This window comes from Symphodus melops (assembly GCF_947650265.1).
Source record: "Symphodus melops genome assembly, chromosome: 22".
NCBI lineage: Eukaryota > Metazoa > Chordata > Actinopteri > Labriformes > Labridae > Symphodus > Symphodus melops.
In genome coordinates, this window is record NC_136712.1 from 125001 (window position 1) to 141741 (window position 16741).

The following is a 16741-nucleotide window of genomic DNA, read 5'->3' on the forward strand; positions in this document are numbered from 1 at the left end:
GTGTGTGTGTGTGTGTCAGTGTGTGTGTGTGTGTGTGTGTGTGTCTGTGTGTGTGTGTGTGTCAGTCAGTGTGTGTGTGTGTGTGTGTGTGAGTGTGTGTCTGTGTGAGTGTGTGTCTGTGTGTGTGTGTGTGTGTGTCAGTGTGTGAGTGTGTGTGTCAGTGTGTGTGTGTGTGTGTGTGTGTGTCAGTGTGTGTGTGTGTGTGTGTGTGTGTGTGTGTACCTGTGCCAGTGTGTCAGGATCCAGCCCTCTGGATCGGTGGGAGGAGTCACTGAAGCCGTGCTGCCCGCTGCTCGAGCGCCTGATGGGCGTGTCCTCTGGCCTCCTCAGTGAATCATGTCGGCTAACCGTCATTGTCACGGCTGCAGCAGAGCGGCGGCGGCGCTCCGGGCTGTCGAGGGGCGGCGTCATGCCCTGCCCCCGTCCCAGGAGCAGGTCTCTGGGACTGAAGTGACCCGTCACGGGTGGAGAACTGCGCTCCATTACGCCCCCGTTACCATGGCAATGACTGTCGTTAGAGCGGCCAAGGGGCCTTCGAAATAAACCATCGGTCCTCTTCCTCCTGTGACTGTAAACAGGAAGTACAAACATTTAAAGTGACTAACCCAGACTTGCTGAGAACATCATCTCCGTAGTTTACTGTAGGCTTTTACTTTGAAAAACTACACAGGAAATATAGACAACAAAGGTACAGATCAGGAGCCTCATTAACAAACAGTTAAGGCTTCCTGTGTTTGTAAAACTACATTATTATTTTCATGTTAGAGACACATTCGTCTGTTCCACTGCTGCTCATTTTTGTTTGAATCTTTTGTCCTGTTCAGGGGTCAGGGGTCAGGGGTCGGGGGTCAGGGGTCGGCTTTTCATTTCGGTGTCTTGGTTTGTGCCCTGTGACCTTTGAGCCCCTCCTGTGGGTGGAAAAGAGCAGCTTTAGTCCCCCCCCCCGTTCGTAATAGAAGCAGTCTTACATGACGGACCTGTTGTAGTTCTCCGGGGGTCGGATGTCTGTCGGGGAGCTCAGTTCACTCCTGGACCGTTTGTCGTCAGTGCTGCTGCTCCCTCCGTCGCTGTCGGCCTTGGTGCTGAGCGTGTCGGACATGGCGTCGGCCCTGGAGACAGCACACACTCTCTATCAGGACTAATCAGTGTAGAGAGCTGAGGCAACACCAATCAGCACTGAGGAGATCAATAGCCTGTGGTGGGTGAGTCCGTGTGTCCGTGGAGTCAACGAGGTGATCGTCTCCTCAGCCAATGAAACATGCTCATTGCTCTCCACGCTGACTTTCAGGAACATCAACGATTACAGTTCAAATAAATGTTGAGATTTATAAAACGCCAGCTCGGATTCAGTGACGTCAGCCAGTGGTTTCATACTGGAAACCCTGACTCTATCAAACTTTAGATCAACCTAACGATAGGTAAAGAGGCGGAGCATAAACCTGCAACAATATGGCCTTAAACAGATAGGTCCCGCCCTAATCATACTTCACTGAGTCATACAGTGCATGGCCATAAAGACGGTGTGTATGTGAGAGTTTGGACTCAGACTCTAGTGGTCACTCGAAGAACTGCATCTTTTTGTACCTTGTTGTTGTGCTCTCAGGTAAAGTTTGATCGATGGGCAGCGTGTATACTTCTCTACGCTGTGACCTTCTTTATTCCATGAATAGACAGCGTGCACTCGCCTCTCCTTCACAGCGATGTACTGATGAGGCACCAGGCCGTGGTTTCCATTGAGCCGCCCCTCCCACCAGTCATGTGAGGCCCGCTGGTAGAGCTGCAGGGAGGCTCCCTTCTTGAAGGAGAGCTCACGACCCGACCGGCCCACGTAGTCGAACCTCGCCACCGCCTCCACAGCTTCACCCTCTGCCAAAGAGAGAGACAGACAAGAAGAGAAAAGAGGGGGGGGAGGTGGTAGATGGGAGATAAAGATCAGAGCAGACTCAGAAATAGAGGTGAACATGAACCTGTCAATCAAACGTCACTGTGGATTTGTTTCTTATAACAACTTGGCCAATCAGAGCAGAGCTTTAGAAATTATTAATTCAAATAGAAAGAGAAGCAAAGACGGAGAGTGTGAAATAGGGAGGCAGGGTGGGAATGCGAGATGTTGCCATGGCTGCCGTTGTCGTAGCAACCACTCTCCACCAGGAGATGCAGGGATGGGATTGTGGGGGCGATTGTGTGAAGGTCAGGGGTCAGGCCTACCCTCATCGCTGGTCTGGGTCTCGGTGCCGCCGTCGGGCTCGGCCTCCTCCAGAGCTCCAGGCTCGCTGAACGGACTCTCGCTGCGGGGGGGAAAGAAGAGAGGACACAAACCGACCATTCAACATGGAAACAAAGGGAGGAGGACGCTCGCACAGAGTCTGAGGACGTGTACGAAACCCTGCAGCGCCGGCAGGAAGTTGAAGAGTTTGCTTTGAGAAGGAGGAAATAACACAGACGAAGAAACTACAGGGAGAGAAAACGCTTGTTTCTGATTGGATAAAGGAAAGCTAGAGTTCTCCACGCTGATCATACATAAAGGAGACACTGGCGTGCATAATTACAGATTCTTGTTAAAGATGATGATTACATCAAACTGTTCCTGTCTGCAGCTCGTCCATATTTAAAATGAGGACAGGTTAGTGTGACTCAGCAGGTTAAAGGGGAAGGGTTAAACCTGATTCATGCTTCTTGCGGTCGATTTTATAACAACGCCAACAGGTTCGCGGCGTGCGCATGGACCGTGCGCACACCGCCGACCACTAGAAGCATGAATGAGGTTTTAGGGTGACTCAGCAGGTTAAAGGGGAGGAGTTAAGAACATCTACTGAATGAAAGCGTTCACGTGCTGCCTGCTCACCAGTACTGGTCTCCTGTCATACATTTCTCATAAACCGGACCCGGCAGCTCCTTGGTGTCGGGGAAGATGTTGTCGTGGTTCAGGATCACTGTCTTGATGACCTCGTTGACGTGTGCCTGGCAGGCCACCTGGTCCAGAGTCTCTGGAGTGGGCAGGAGGGTGGGCCCGAAAACGATGGCCAGGTTCCCAGCATCCATCATGTTCTCATCGCTGTACTGAGAGAGGCTGAAGGACAGGGGACATTTACTAACATAGGCAGCAGGTGGCGCTGCAGAGCTTCGTGTGGAATCATGAAACACTCCTTTTTATATCGAGCTGTTTTCACATCGACACTCCTGAAACTATCGAGATCATGTTCAGAGACATGAAGACAAGTGTTCTTTAAAGTATCATCACCTGACAGTGACAGCCCAACAGAGTGAATGATTGACAGGTGTCATGACACGCCCCCTTGATCCACTGATCATGTAGGATTACTAATTCTCTGACACGTGTGTAGACTTTGAGACAGTCGAGGATACGATGGATCAGAAGAGGTTATTCTAGAAATCTTTGTTTGACTCTGAAGGCAGAAAGAACGTTTAAAGGTTTCTCATTCTGACTTAACTAACCTGACGTGTAAATATTAATATCTTTATTATAAACTTCAGTGTGACAGTTTAGAGCTTTTATCCAATGAAAACTAAGCACAACGTTTTATTACAGTAGTCATACTTTGTTCTCATCTCGCAATACATTTTTTTATTTACGTTACATGACTACCTCACAGAGAGACCACAGTACGTCAGACTGAAGGACTGCACATCTGACACTGTGGTCAGCAGCACCGGAGCACCACAGGGGACCGTGCTCTCCCCTGTCCTGTTCACCCTGTACACCTCTGACTTCCAGTATAACTCCGAGCTCTGCCACATGCAGAAATACTCGGACGACACTGCGATAGTTGCTTGTGTCAGGGATGGACAGGAGGAGGAGTACAGGAGCCTGATCGAGGACTTTGTGACGTGGTGCAGTGACAACCATCTGCAGCTAAACACCTCCAAGACCAAGGAGATGGTGGTGGACTTCCGAAGGAACAAACCACATCTAGAACCCGTTTCCATCGGGGGGGTCGACGTGGAGGTGGTCAGGATCTACGGGTACCTGGGGCTGCAGCTGGATGACAAGCTGGACTGGTCGCCTAACATGGACACTACCTGCAGGAAGGGACAGAGCCGTCTGTACTTCCTGAGAAGGCTGGGGTCCTTCAACATCTGCAAAAAGCTGCTGCAGATGTTCTACCAGTCTGTGATGTCCAGCGTCCTCTTCTACGCCGTGGTGTGCTGGGGAGGAAGCTGCAAGAAGAGGGACGCAGCACGCCTGGACAGACTGGTGAGGAGGGCTGGCTCTGTGGTGGGTACAGAGCTGGACTCACTGGTGAGGAGGGCTGGCTCTGTGGTGGGTACAGAGCTGGACTCACTGGTGAGGAGGCTCTGTGGGGGGTACAGAGCTGGACTCACTGGTGAGGAGGGCCGGCTCTGTGGGGGGTACAGAGCTGGACTCACTGGTGAGGAGGGCTGGCTCTGTGGTGGGTACAGAGCTGGACTCACTGGTGAGGAGGCTCTGTGGGGGGTACAGAGCTGGACTCACTGGTGAGGAGGGTCGGCTCTGTGGTGGGTACAGAGCTGGACTCACTGGTGACAGTGGTAGAGAGGAGGTCTCTGGACAAAATGCTCTCCATCATGGACAACACACACCACCCTCTGCACAGCACCTTCACCGGGCAGAGGAGCATGTTCAGTGACAGACTGCTGTCACAGTCGTGCTCCACGGACAGACTCAAGAACTCTTTTGTCCCCCTATAGGCCATAAGACTGTACAACACTTCACTGTCACGGCAGGGAAGAAGCACACTGTGAACCCTGGACTCTTTTTTCACTTTTTTCTCCCTCCTCACCTGCACTGCTGACCTCAGAGTCAGCCTCCAGTTGGACACTTTAATGCATATTGATAGTCACCTTACTGAGCACAGGTCACTTTAATGATAATCACCCTAATCATGTCTGGTTTCATCCTACTGTTGTGTTATGCTACATCTGTAATGGTTGACATGATCACTCTAACTAGGTCAAGTTTCACTCTATTGTCTTTGACACTTAATGCTAATCTGCTCCTCAATAGTTGGGTACTTTAATGATAATCACCCTAAGCACTCCTGGTTTCACCTTATTGTTTTGGACACTTAATGCTAATCACTGCTCCTTTATGTTGCTGAGCACTTTAATGGCCCAGTCTGCATCCCTGCATTGACTGTTTAATGACTGTACTCACACCTCTGGCACTACCTCAAACACCTCTGTACATGCACATGGAACTAGTTTCTAGAAGGTCAGCACTTTGTTTCTAAGGCTCTTTAACTGTTTACAGGTCTCTTTTAACCAACACATGTTTTTCTCTCCTCACAGGTTATGTACATTATGCTATATAAGTTTAAGTCTAATGCTAATGCTAACTGCACAGGTTATGTACATTATGCTATATAAGTTTAAGTCTAATGCTAATGCTAACTGCACAGGTTATGTACATTATGCTATATAAGTTTAAGTCTAATGCTAATGCTAACTGCACAGGTTATGTACATTATGCTATATAAATTTAAGTCTAATGCTAATGCTAACTGCACAGGTTATGTACATTATGCTATATAAGTTTGAGTCTAATGCTAATGCTAACTGCACAGGTTTAACCTGTAATTATATTTACCGTACTCTTAGTCACATAGGGGCTGCTAAATCTTGTTTGGGGGATTATTGTATACAGAGGGGGGGGGGGGGGGACAGCAGGTGTGTATTGTAACTAATGTCTTGTGTCCTGCCTGTCTGTATACTGCTACTGGATGCCTTGAATTTCCCTCGGGATCAATAAAGTATCTATCTATCTATCTATCTATCTATCTATCTGATGGGTTGAATAATATAAATGCAGCATATCACGGCCGTGGTTCTACTCTAACAGACAACACTGAGACTCTGTGCAGGCTGAGAGATAGACTCTTTAATGTTCATTGTGGAGCCATTATATACTGTTCAACAGATGTCATAAATTCCTTCCCACTTTGGATATTTCTATACATGGTCAGGAGAATCACATCACCTTTACCCTTACAATGTCAAACCTCTATTTTAAGAACAATTCCTCATTCCATTATCAACTGAGGCCATACATTTATACTTTTAGAATACCTCTAATGACATTCTTCTCTTCAAATATGGTCATAGCTTCTCCGAATAGATCGTAGTCTGCTAACAGCAAAGTCACCTCTACCAAGTGTAACCAAACTGAACGTATTCACAGAAATTCGTACTATCACTATCAATCTATCTATCTACATGTTCATGATGAACCAATCAGAACCGCTCTGTGCTCATCCTCTGTTTTTACAAAAACAAATCAGCTGACTTCTTGCCAATAAAAGCAGCTCATTAGTGAAGCTCTGATTTGTGTTTGGCAGCTTCAAAACGTCGTCAGAGGAAATGAATGATATTGAACCCATGAAGGAGACTCATATTCTAATAACTCCACTCGCTCTGTCTCACCCACTCTTTCCCTCTCTCTGTCTCGTTCGCTCACTCTTTCTCTCTCACTTATGCTATATTTGTTTGAGAGGCTGCAGAGTGAAAATGAGCTCAGTTAGATCTCAACATGCTCTAAGTCCACCCTTCACAATGAGAGAGGTTTATCCTGAGTGATGAGGGGGTCCAGTTCAAGGAAATGGAGGATGATCACAAACAGAGCTAGCATTGGTTCAGGAAAAAACTCACTGGTTGAGGAAGGCAAAAAGGTAACGCATCACCACCAGCATGGCCCTCGGGACTCCCAGGAGGATCTTACGGATGCACTGTGCTCTCTCGTACATGTTCTCGATGCCTGCAGGAAAAAACAAACACAAGCCAGGTCAGGTGGTTAGAGACAGGTGGGCAGAGACAGGTGGGCAGAGACAGGTGGGCAGAGACAGGTGGTTAGAGACAGGTGGGCAGAGACAGGTGGTTAGAGACAGGTGGGCAGAGACAGGTGGGCAGAGACAGGTGGGCAGAGACAGGTGGTTAGAGACAGGTGGGCAGAGACAGGTGGTTAGAAACAGGTGGGCAGAGACAGGTGGTTAGAGACAGGTGGATAGAGACAGGTGGTTAGAGACAGGTGGGCAGAGACAGGTGGGCAGAGACAGGTGGATAGAGACAGGTGGTTAGAGACAGGTGGGCAGAGACAGGTGGGCAGAGACAGGTGGATAGAGACAGGTGGTTAGAGACAGGTGGTTAGAGACAGGTGGGCAGAGACAGGTGGGCAGAGACAGGTGGTTAGAGACAGGTGGTTAGAGACAGGTGGGCAGAGACAGGTGGTTAGAAACAGGTGGGCAGAGACAGGTGGTTAGAGACAGGTGGGCAGAGACAGGTGGGCAGAGACAGGTGGTTAGAAACAGGTGGGCAGAGACAGGTGGGCAGAGACAGGTGGTTAGAGACAGGTGGTTAGAAACAGGTGGGCAGAGACAGGTGGGCAGAGACAGGTGGTTAGAGACAGGTGGTTAGAGACAGGTGGTTAGAAACAGGTGGGCAGAGACAGGTGGTTAGAGACAGGTGGGCAGAGACAGGTGGGCAGAGACAGGTGGGCAGAGACAGGTGGGGAGACAGACATCGTTCAGGTCTTAGCATCATGGACGCCCACCTTACAAAAAGCAGAACCTCCTGTCAGAGCAAACAGACGGCTCTGTTTGAAGGTAAACCGACATCCTGTAAACTCAGACACAATGTTACTCACGGACGCAGGAGATGAGGTCATTGAAGCGGTCCTTGGGAAACAGCGAGTTTTCCAAACCCCTGAAGTAGAGCTTCAACACTCCGGCAACAGAGTTGATGTCGTGGTTGCTCTCCTCGTCAATCAGCGGGTCGTTACCTGACCGACACACACAACAACTTAAACCACGTCCATGTCCAGCCATCTATTCTGTCAGCTTCACCTTTTTACCTCTTTCAAAGGAGTTCTTGATGTCGTTGACCTCCACCTGTGACCCTGACACCCGGAATATTCCTTGATGCTGGAGGCCTGATGGGAACAGATTCTGGTTCGATATCGTTTCTCGTATCGTCTGTTTCTAAGGTCAGCAGTATCTGTTGTGATGAACACTCACCGTGCAGGTTGATGTAGCGGATGCAGCTCTCCACTAGTAAAGGTATGGCTTTAGTAGAGTCCTGTGTTCAGGTCAAAGGGAACAAGAGGACACAGTTGGGTCTGTTTCTTCATTTAGACTTATTGGAAATAGATCAGGAATCGGTTCTTAATGATTCTTGTTGAACAGCTCACAGTTTGTCCTTCTTTTGTTTGGTGACACTATAGAAGTATTTCAGGAGTAATCCGTAAAAACAGCTTTTTCCTGAACCAAACATTTAAGATGAGCCCAGCATTGTGAAGAATGATCTGATTATTGACTCCTGTAGATTAGATTGATATAAATGGTGGGTTAGGTCACGCTCTGTGTACGAAGGCTGTGTTAGTTTCCTGCCTGTCATTCACAGCTCTCCTGACTTCCTGCGCTACCCTCTGTCCGTTTTAAGAAAAGCCAAAGATAGTTACTGATCCGAGGGAAATTCAAAGTCAAGCTATAAGAAATAAGGAAACATATTTTCAGCTTTTAATTGTGAAGCATGCCACGTTTCAGGTCGCAGATTAAATTATCAACATATTGCATCACGATCTCATCTCTCTGCAGAAAGTCAGGTACATTATGAGAAAGCCTGATTTCCTTCATATCTGAATCACAACGTGGGGGGGGGGGTTATGTCCTCTGAACACCACAGACCCACTGAGGAACTACCCCACACTGGGCGTGGAAGTGAAACTACCTGCTGCTTGCTGTGGGAGTTCTTCCGGCCACGACTGTAACGAGAAACGAGGAGTGTGTCAGAATCAGAGTGAAGAGGGCGTAAAGTCAGACAACAAACAGTCTGTTACCTGGTGGTCAGCAGGTCGGATTTATATCCTGGAAGAATAAAGGAAGAGTTTAGGACAGAGGAGATATTGATCATCTGTATATTAAATGATAGGGCCATGCTGTCGTCACCTTCTGCTAAGGCCTTCTTCAAGATGTCGTGTTTGGCCTGCAGTTTGGAAATGAGATTACTCCCCTCCAGATACTCACGGAACTTCTAAGAACACAAAAACACAAAAATGTACCTTCACTTTTTGATCTAACACAGTTCATTCAAGGTTCATTCAAGGTTCATTCAAGGTTCAGTCAAGGTTCATTCAAGGTTCATTCAAGGTTCATTCAAGGTTCAGTCAAGGTTCAGTCAAGGTTCAGTCAAGGTTCAGTCAAGGTTCATTCAAGGTTCAGTCAAGGTTCAGTCAAGGTTCATTCAAGGTTCAGTCAAGGTTCATTCAAGGTTCATTCAAGGTTCATTCAAGGTTCAGTCAAGGTTCATTCAAGGTTCATTCAAGGTTCAGTCAAGGTTCATTCAAGGTTCATTCAAGGTTCATTCAAGGTTCATTCAAGGTTCAGTCAAGGTTCATTCAAGGTTCAGTCAAGGTTCATTCAAGGTTCATTCAAGGTTCAGTCAAGGTTCATTCAAGGTTCATTCAAGGTTCATTCAATGTTCAGTCAAGGTTCATTCAAGGTTCATTCAATGTTCAGTCAAGGTTCATTCAAGGTTCCTTCAATGTTCAGTCAAGGTTCAGTCAAGGTTCATTCAAGGTTCATTCAAGGTTCATTCAAGGTTCATTCAATGTTCAGTCAAGGTTCATTCAAGGTTCATTCAATGTTCAGTCAAGGTTCATTCAAGGTTCATTCAAGGTTCCTTCAATGTTCCTTCAATGTTCCTTCAATGTTCAGTCAAGGTTCATTCAATGTTCATTCAAGGTTCATTCAAGGTTCAGTCAAGGTTCAGTCAAGGTTCATTCAAGGTTCAGTCAAGGTTCAGTCAAGGTTCATTCAAGGTTCAGTCAAGGTTCATTCAAGGTTCATTCAAGGTTCATTCAAGGTTCAGTCAAGGTTCATTCAAGGTTCATTCAAGGTTCAGTCAAGGTTCATTCAAGGTTCATTCAAGGTTCATTCAAGGTTCATTCAAGGTTCAGTCAAGGTTCAGTCAAGGTTCATTCAAGGTTCAGTCAAGGTTCATTCAAGGTTCAGTCAAGGTTCATTCAAGGTTCATTCAAGGTTCATTCAATGTTCAGTCAAGGTTCATTCAAGGTTCATTCAATGTTCAGTCAAGGTTCATTCAAGGTTCCTTCAATGTTCAGTCAAGGTTCAGTCAAGGTTCATTCAAGGTTCAGTCAAGGTTCATTCAAGGTTCATTCAAGGTTCATTCAATGTTCAGTCAAGGTTCATTCAAGGTTCATTCAATGTTCAGTCAAGGTTCATTCAAGGTTCATTCAAGGTTCCTTCAATGTTCCTTCAATGTTCCTTCAATGTTCAGTCAAGGTTCATTCAATGTTCAGTCAAGGTTCATTCAAGGTTCATTCAAGGTTCATTCAATGTTCATTCAAGGTTCATTCAAGGTTCATTCAATGTTCATTCAAGGTTCATTCAAGGTTCAGTCAAGGTTCATTCAATGTTCATTCAAGGTTCATTCAAGGTTCATTCAAGGTTCATTCAAGGTTCCTTCAATGTTCCTTCAATGTTCAGTCAAGGTTCATTCAAGGTTCATTCAATGTTCAGTCAAGGTTCATTCAAGGTTCATTCAATGTTCATTCAAGGTTCATTCAAGGTTCAGTCAAGGTTCATTCAAGGTTCATTCAATGTTCATTCAAGGTTCATTCAAGGTTCATTCAAGGTTCATTCAAGGTTAACCTTGAATGCAGATGTGCCTTAAACCTGCATCCTTCTCCTGGCCAGCAGGGGGCGACTTCCTTCTTAGCTGAAAGATTCTTTTTCAGGGCCTCATGATGCCAGCTGATAAACTATGGACCCGTCAGCGTCCAATAAGAGAGAGCGACACACTGCTACCTTACAGCGTCTCACTCAGTCGTATGAAAAGACACTTCCAGGACTTTTGTCTTTCTGAAGATTTCATTGAAGCTAACTTAGCTGATACTTAGCTCCCCCCCCCTCCCCCTGAGGATGGCCTGCCCAGACCCCCCCCCCCAACCTATCCCATCCTATTCTTCTTTCTGCATCTTGTCCCATTTTCCAGCCCAGCACAGTTTAGCAGATGGCTGTTCATCATGATCCGGGTCTGCAGAAGATTTCTGCCTGTTAAAAGGAAGTTTGTTCTTCTATGACGGATTAAGCTGAACTCTTTAATATATCCATCAGTAAGGTCCTTTACCTGCTTTATGTAAACAATGAACATGTTTACCTGCTTTATGTAAACAATGAGCATGTTTACCTGCTTTTTGTAAACAATGAGCATGTTTACCTGCTTTATGTAAACAATGAGCATGTTTACCTGCTTTTTGTAAACAATGAGCATGTTTACCTGCTTTATGTAAACAATGAACATGTTTACCTGCTTTATGTAAACAATGAACATGTTTACCTGCTTTTTGTAAACAATGAGCATGTTTACCTGCTTTATGTAAACAATGAACATGTTTACCTGCTTTATGTAAACAATGAACATGTTTACCTGCTTTATGTAAACAATGAGCATGTTTACCTGCTTTATGTAAACAATGAGCATGTTTACCTGCTTTATGTAAACAATGAACATGTTTACCTGCTTTATGTAAACAATGAACATGTTTACCTGCTTTATGTAAACAATGAACATGTTTACCTGCTTTATGTAAACAATGAACATGTTTACCTGCTTTATGTAAACAATGAGCATGTTTACCTGCTTTATGTAAACAATGAACATGTTTACCTGCTTTATGTAAACAATGAACATGTTTACCTGCTTTATGTAAACAATGAACATGTTTACCTGCTTTATGTAAACAATGAACATGTTTACCTGCTTTATGTAAACAATGAGCATGTTTACCTGCTTTATGTAAACAATGAGCATGTTTACCTGCTTTATGTAAACAATGAGCATGTTTACCTGCTTTATGTAAACAATGAACATGTTTACCTGCTTTATGTAAACAATGAACATGTTTACCTGCTTTATGTAAACAATGAACATGTTTACCTGCTTTATGTAAACAATGAACATGTTTACCTGCTTTATGTAAACAATGAACATGTTTACCTGCTTTATGTAAACAATGAACATGTTTACCTGCTTTATGTAAACAATGAACATGTTTACCTGCTTTATGTAAACAATGAACATGTTTACCTGCTTTATGTAAACATAACAATGAGCATGGTCTTGTTACCTGCCCTTTTGTTAATGTTAACAGACAAACAGTAAGGTCCTTTACCTGCTTTATGTAAAGTGTCTCGAGATAACACCTGTTATGAATTGACGCTATATAAATAAAGATTGATTGATTGATTGACTTAGCGCCGGTTCACGTCGGGGCTCGTTGGGAGAGTGATTCACCACGTGGGACATTTCAGACTCACCCTTCACCAGACTGGAAATGTCACGTGATGATGACCTCCAGTCCAGCGCCGAGCTTTAGATCGACAAACAAACCTTTAAGTCCCGCCTCTCTCTCTATTCATGCTCGTGTTCCTGTCACAGACGCATCAGTGATGTGATCATGTGATCATGTTGCTCTTACATTGAAGTAGAAGAGCTCCGTCTCTTGCTGGTTGGCCCGCCTCTTGGCCAGACTAGGTTTGTTTAAGTAGCCGTCCGACACGCTGGACTTGACCGACTCGGAGGACGGGCTGTGGGTGAAGCTCTGAGAGACGTCGTAGTCGTCCAGCACCGTCATGTCCTGCAGCGTGGTGAGCGTGGCGCCCCACGTCTTCTTCACCTGAAGGGTTAGAAAGAAACTGTGTCACACAGTGTGTGTGTGTGTGTGTGTGTGTGTGTGTGTGTGTGTGTGTTAGTCTGTCTGTGTGTGTGTGTGTGTGTGTGTGTGTGTGTGTGTGTGTTAGTCTGTCTGTGTGTGTGTGTGTGTGTGTTTGTGTGTTAGTTGTGTGTGTGTTAGTCTGTGTGTGTGTGTGTGTGTGTGTGTGTGTGTGTGTTAGTCTGTCTGTGTGTGTTAGTCTGTGTGTGTGTGTGTGTGTGTGTGTGTGTGTTAGTCTGTCTGTGTGTGTGTGTTAGTCTGTCTGTGTGTGTGTGTGTGTGTGTTAGTCTGTCTGTGTGTGTGTGTGTGTGTGTGTGTGTGTGTTAGTCTGTCTGTGTGTGTGTGTGTGTGTGTGTGTTAGTCTGTCTGTGTGTGTGTGTGTGTGTGTGTTAGTCTGTCTGTGTGTGTTAGTCTGTGTGTGTGTGTGTGTGTGTGTTAGTCTGTCTGTGTGTGTGTGTGTGTGTGTGTGTGTGTTAGTCTGTCTGTGTGTGTGTGTTAGTCTGTCTGTGTGTGTGTGTGTGTTAGTCTGTCTGTGTGTGTGTGTGTGTGTGTGTGTGTGTTAGTCTGTCTGTGTGTGTTAGTCTGTGTGTGTGTGTGTGTGTGTGTGTGTGTGTGTGTTAGTCTCTGTGTGTGTGTGTCTGTGTGTGTGTGTGTGTGTGTGTGTGTGTTAGTCTGTCTGTGTGTGTTAGTCTGTCTGTCTGTGTGTGTGTGTGTGTGTGTGTTAGTCTGTCTGTCTGTCTGTGTGTGTGTGTGTGTTAGTCTGTCTGTCTGTGTGTGTTAGTCTGTCTGTCTGTGTGTGTGTGTGTGTGTGTGTGTGTGTGTGTGTGTGTGTGTGTGTTAGTCTGTCTGTGTGTGTGTGTTAGTCTGTCTGTGTGTGTGTGTGTGTGTGTGTGTGTGTGTGTCTGTGTGTGTTAGTCTGTCTGTGTGTGTGTGTGTGTTAGTCTGTCTGTGTGTGTTAGTCTGTGTGTGTGTGTGTGTGTGTGTGTGTGTGTGTGTGTGTGTGTGTGTGTGTGCAGCATGCTGAGGCTGCAGATGCAGCTCATTAATCCCGCTTGGCTCGCCCCTTCTTGCCCTTGAGGCTGAGCCAATAGCTGCCTCGTGCGCACACCTCAGTCTGCGCCATGACAGGCCGCCATCTTTAACCTCAGATCTACGTGATCAAGTGTTACAACCCAAAAGGTTTTTACTTCCCCCAACCAAAGTGTCAAACAGATGTTTCAGACGCAGACATTAATAATCGACAGCAGATCAATCTTAGCCTGGTCTCCTCTTTATCACATTTATTTCATTTCTTTCTTTACTGTTATACCTTTAGCTTGTTTTATTACGTGGGGGCAGTTCCATACATGTGATGTCACTGTGATGTCACTGTGATGTCCACTGTGATGTCACTGTGATGTCACTGTGATTGTCACTGTGATGTGAGTGTCTTCTCCCTTTCGTTCATCCTGTATGTTCTGGTACGTTGTGTCTGTGTATTCCTGTCTTACTTCTTCATCTCGATCTTCAGAGACGCCAGGCGGGTCTGGAGCTGCGTGAGGCGGAGCGTCAGCTCGGCCTGGACCTGGGGTTGGGATGCGATCTGAGTCACCTGGAACAAAACAACAATCAGTAAATCAAGAGGACTCACAGACAGCTGACAGAAATCAAACCCTCTCCACAGGTACTGACAGCGTCTCCCATGTGCGCCTGGAATCCGAAGCGTTGTGGGGGGCAGAAGGCGGTGGGGTAGAGGCCCAGCAGACGCTGCCTGTCCACGGGCGGGGTCCAGGCCCTCCACAGCCCCCTCCAGCACCTCCAGACCGGCCCTCCTGGAGGCCTCAAGGCTGAGTTCGGCTGATAGGTAGGTCCTCAGAGCCCGGCTCAGACTGGAGTGGTACCCTAGGTCACAGCACTGGAACAAAGACCGAGGAAACAGTTCTTACATGTTTGGTGAGGACAGTGAGGAGGACAGGAAGAGAGAAGCGTACTGACGTCTATGATGTCAGGCAGGTCGTGGATGTAGTATTTGAACACGGAGGCGTTGGTGGCCTCCATGGTCAGCAGGTACTCGTTCCTGGCTTTGAGAGTCTTCAGTTTGTTCTCGGAGTACTTGGCCTTCTCTGATGAAGACAAGACAAACACGTTCCTCACCTTGTTATGAATACCATCTTCTTTTCCTTTAATGCCACTGAAAAGCAATGGGACTCGAAATCCCCCCAAGTGTTGATAAAAGTAGCAGATCCATGTTTAGAAGATGTCATTGGCTAAGGGGAGATACAGGTCGCGTGTGATTGGCCATCAGAACAGCCAACTCCTTTCAAGAAAGGCTCTCATTGGCTGTTAGGTTTAGAGTCAGGAGGTGGGAGGTTTATTTTAGCAGGCTGCGGATCAAAAGTGTTTGGATCCAATCTTTGATTTCTAGAGGTCATCAGAGGTCACTCACTGTCAAGTGCGTTTTTTTAGTTTGTGCAGCTTGTCCCCACTTGATAGGACATCCCCCAACTGAAGTATACAGGACTCCACTCTTTGCGTTTTTAGCTGCTTTTATTTCTTTTGCAGTCTGTCTTCTTAGTATTTTCCAACAGTTTGCAGCAGTTTACAGTAGGTTTGCAGTAGGTGGCAGTAGGTGAAAAACCTCAAAACAAAAAGAGAATGTAATTTTTTTTTTAGCACTCTTTGGTTTTTGCCATCACAAAATAAGAACATAAAATCACAAAATAATAATTTCTACTGGCCTACTAAATTTTTAAACTTTCCTTTTACTAAATTTTAGCAAATCAAATTTCATTCGTTTTTAAATAATCATTTCATTAATCAAAAATGCAGATAAATAGATTTCCAATAATCTCATCTGAAATTCACAATAAACAATCAGTTGTTTTTAAACCAAAAGAGACCCATGTCCGTGCCTTTCGAATCCCATGGCCCCTTGAACGCACCACCGAGCCGACACTCGCAATGTAAACATTCATTGCTATGCTTACCGGCTGCTCTTCAGGTGTCTTTTGACAGTTTAGGGGATTCGCCTGCACAGTGGACTTTAGGAGAAGTTTGGACAGTTTTGTTTGGACAGTTTTGTCCGTTAATGAGCCTGCCTCATCTCCTTCACCTGGTCCCGCGGGTGCTCTGTTTTTTTCCCCTCCGGAGTGCGCACCATGGCTAATTATTCGTTCCTGCCTCTGACGCCAAACCTCCGGATGGGAGGAGGGAGTGAGAGGCGAAAGGCAGCTCGATCACAACAAAACACTCACTGTCCCAGTGGACTCAGAGTCAGCTACTGGTCTCCACCCCAGAACGTATAAAGAAACCAGCATCATGATCAGAACCCCCAAAATGAGCCCATAGTCTCGACATTGATTCATAAATGTAAACTTGAACCAGAGAATAGCTTTTGATTGGTTAGCTGAAGTTCACTTTGAGGTTCACTGGATATAAAAGTTTTCACAGGGACTCCTGTGTGGATCTGACAGAGTGACCATTTTATCTTTTAAATAAAAGTGGTTTTATTTACTTCTGAAAGATAAGGATAAACTTTATGAATCTGGGTGTTAGAGCAGCTCCAAACCCCCCCCCCCCCCAGGAAAACAGCATCAATAGTAAAAGAGTTTAAAAAAACAACTATGAGCAAGTTTAGATGAATTATATAAAGAAAAAATACAAAACATAATACTGGGCAGAAACACGATGTACACTTTGACTTGTGGACGACGTAGATGATGTTACCTTCTCCCTCATCTTCTCCATCTTGCGTGCAGCGTTGCGTCTCTGATGGCGCTCTTCTATCCGCAGGCTGAACACGGGCTCCCCCGCTCCGCCTGACCCCGACACGCCCTTCACGCGCCCCTCCTGACGCTCTGCCTCTCGTAGTTTGGTTTCAGCACTGATCGTCTCCACGTGGTACATGTGATATGTCTTCATCACCTAGGCAACAACAGTCCATAATAAGACAGAAACGTGGACAGACAAGGCGTGGCTTGTTTGTGTCACTTACGGTGTAAAGCTCGTTGAGCAGCTTCATGAGGTCCTCCTGAAGCT

At 46.0% G+C, this 16741-nt stretch overlaps 1 protein-coding gene across 1 annotated transcript in view; it reads right to left on the reverse strand.

Moving 5' to 3' along the window:
- The window catches only part of srgap1b (SLIT-ROBO Rho GTPase activating protein 1b), a gene marked incomplete at its 3' end in the record, with an annotated part of 17477 nt that extends 744 nt beyond the window's left edge, over positions 1 to 16733 (reverse strand). Inside the window, 21 exon segments of the mRNA XM_079335603.1 lie at positions 223 to 568; positions 969 to 1109; positions 1686 to 1866; positions 2209 to 2288; positions 2846 to 3070; positions 6646 to 6751; positions 7637 to 7771; positions 7844 to 7921; positions 8007 to 8067; positions 8719 to 8752; positions 8828 to 8855; positions 8937 to 9021; positions 12491 to 12688; positions 14215 to 14222; positions 14225 to 14315; positions 14396 to 14479; positions 14481 to 14618; positions 14699 to 14823; position 14826; positions 16430 to 16627; positions 16698 to 16733. Coding sequence (XP_079191729.1) covers positions 223 to 568; positions 969 to 1109; positions 1686 to 1866; positions 2209 to 2288; positions 2846 to 3070; positions 6646 to 6751; positions 7637 to 7771; positions 7844 to 7921; positions 8007 to 8067; positions 8719 to 8752; positions 8828 to 8855; positions 8937 to 9021; positions 12491 to 12688; positions 14215 to 14222; positions 14225 to 14315; positions 14396 to 14479; positions 14481 to 14618; positions 14699 to 14823; position 14826; positions 16430 to 16627; positions 16698 to 16724 — 2370 coding nt within the window. The 5' untranslated portion in view covers positions 16725 to 16733.
- Between the last annotated feature and the right edge of the window lie 8 nt (positions 16734 to 16741).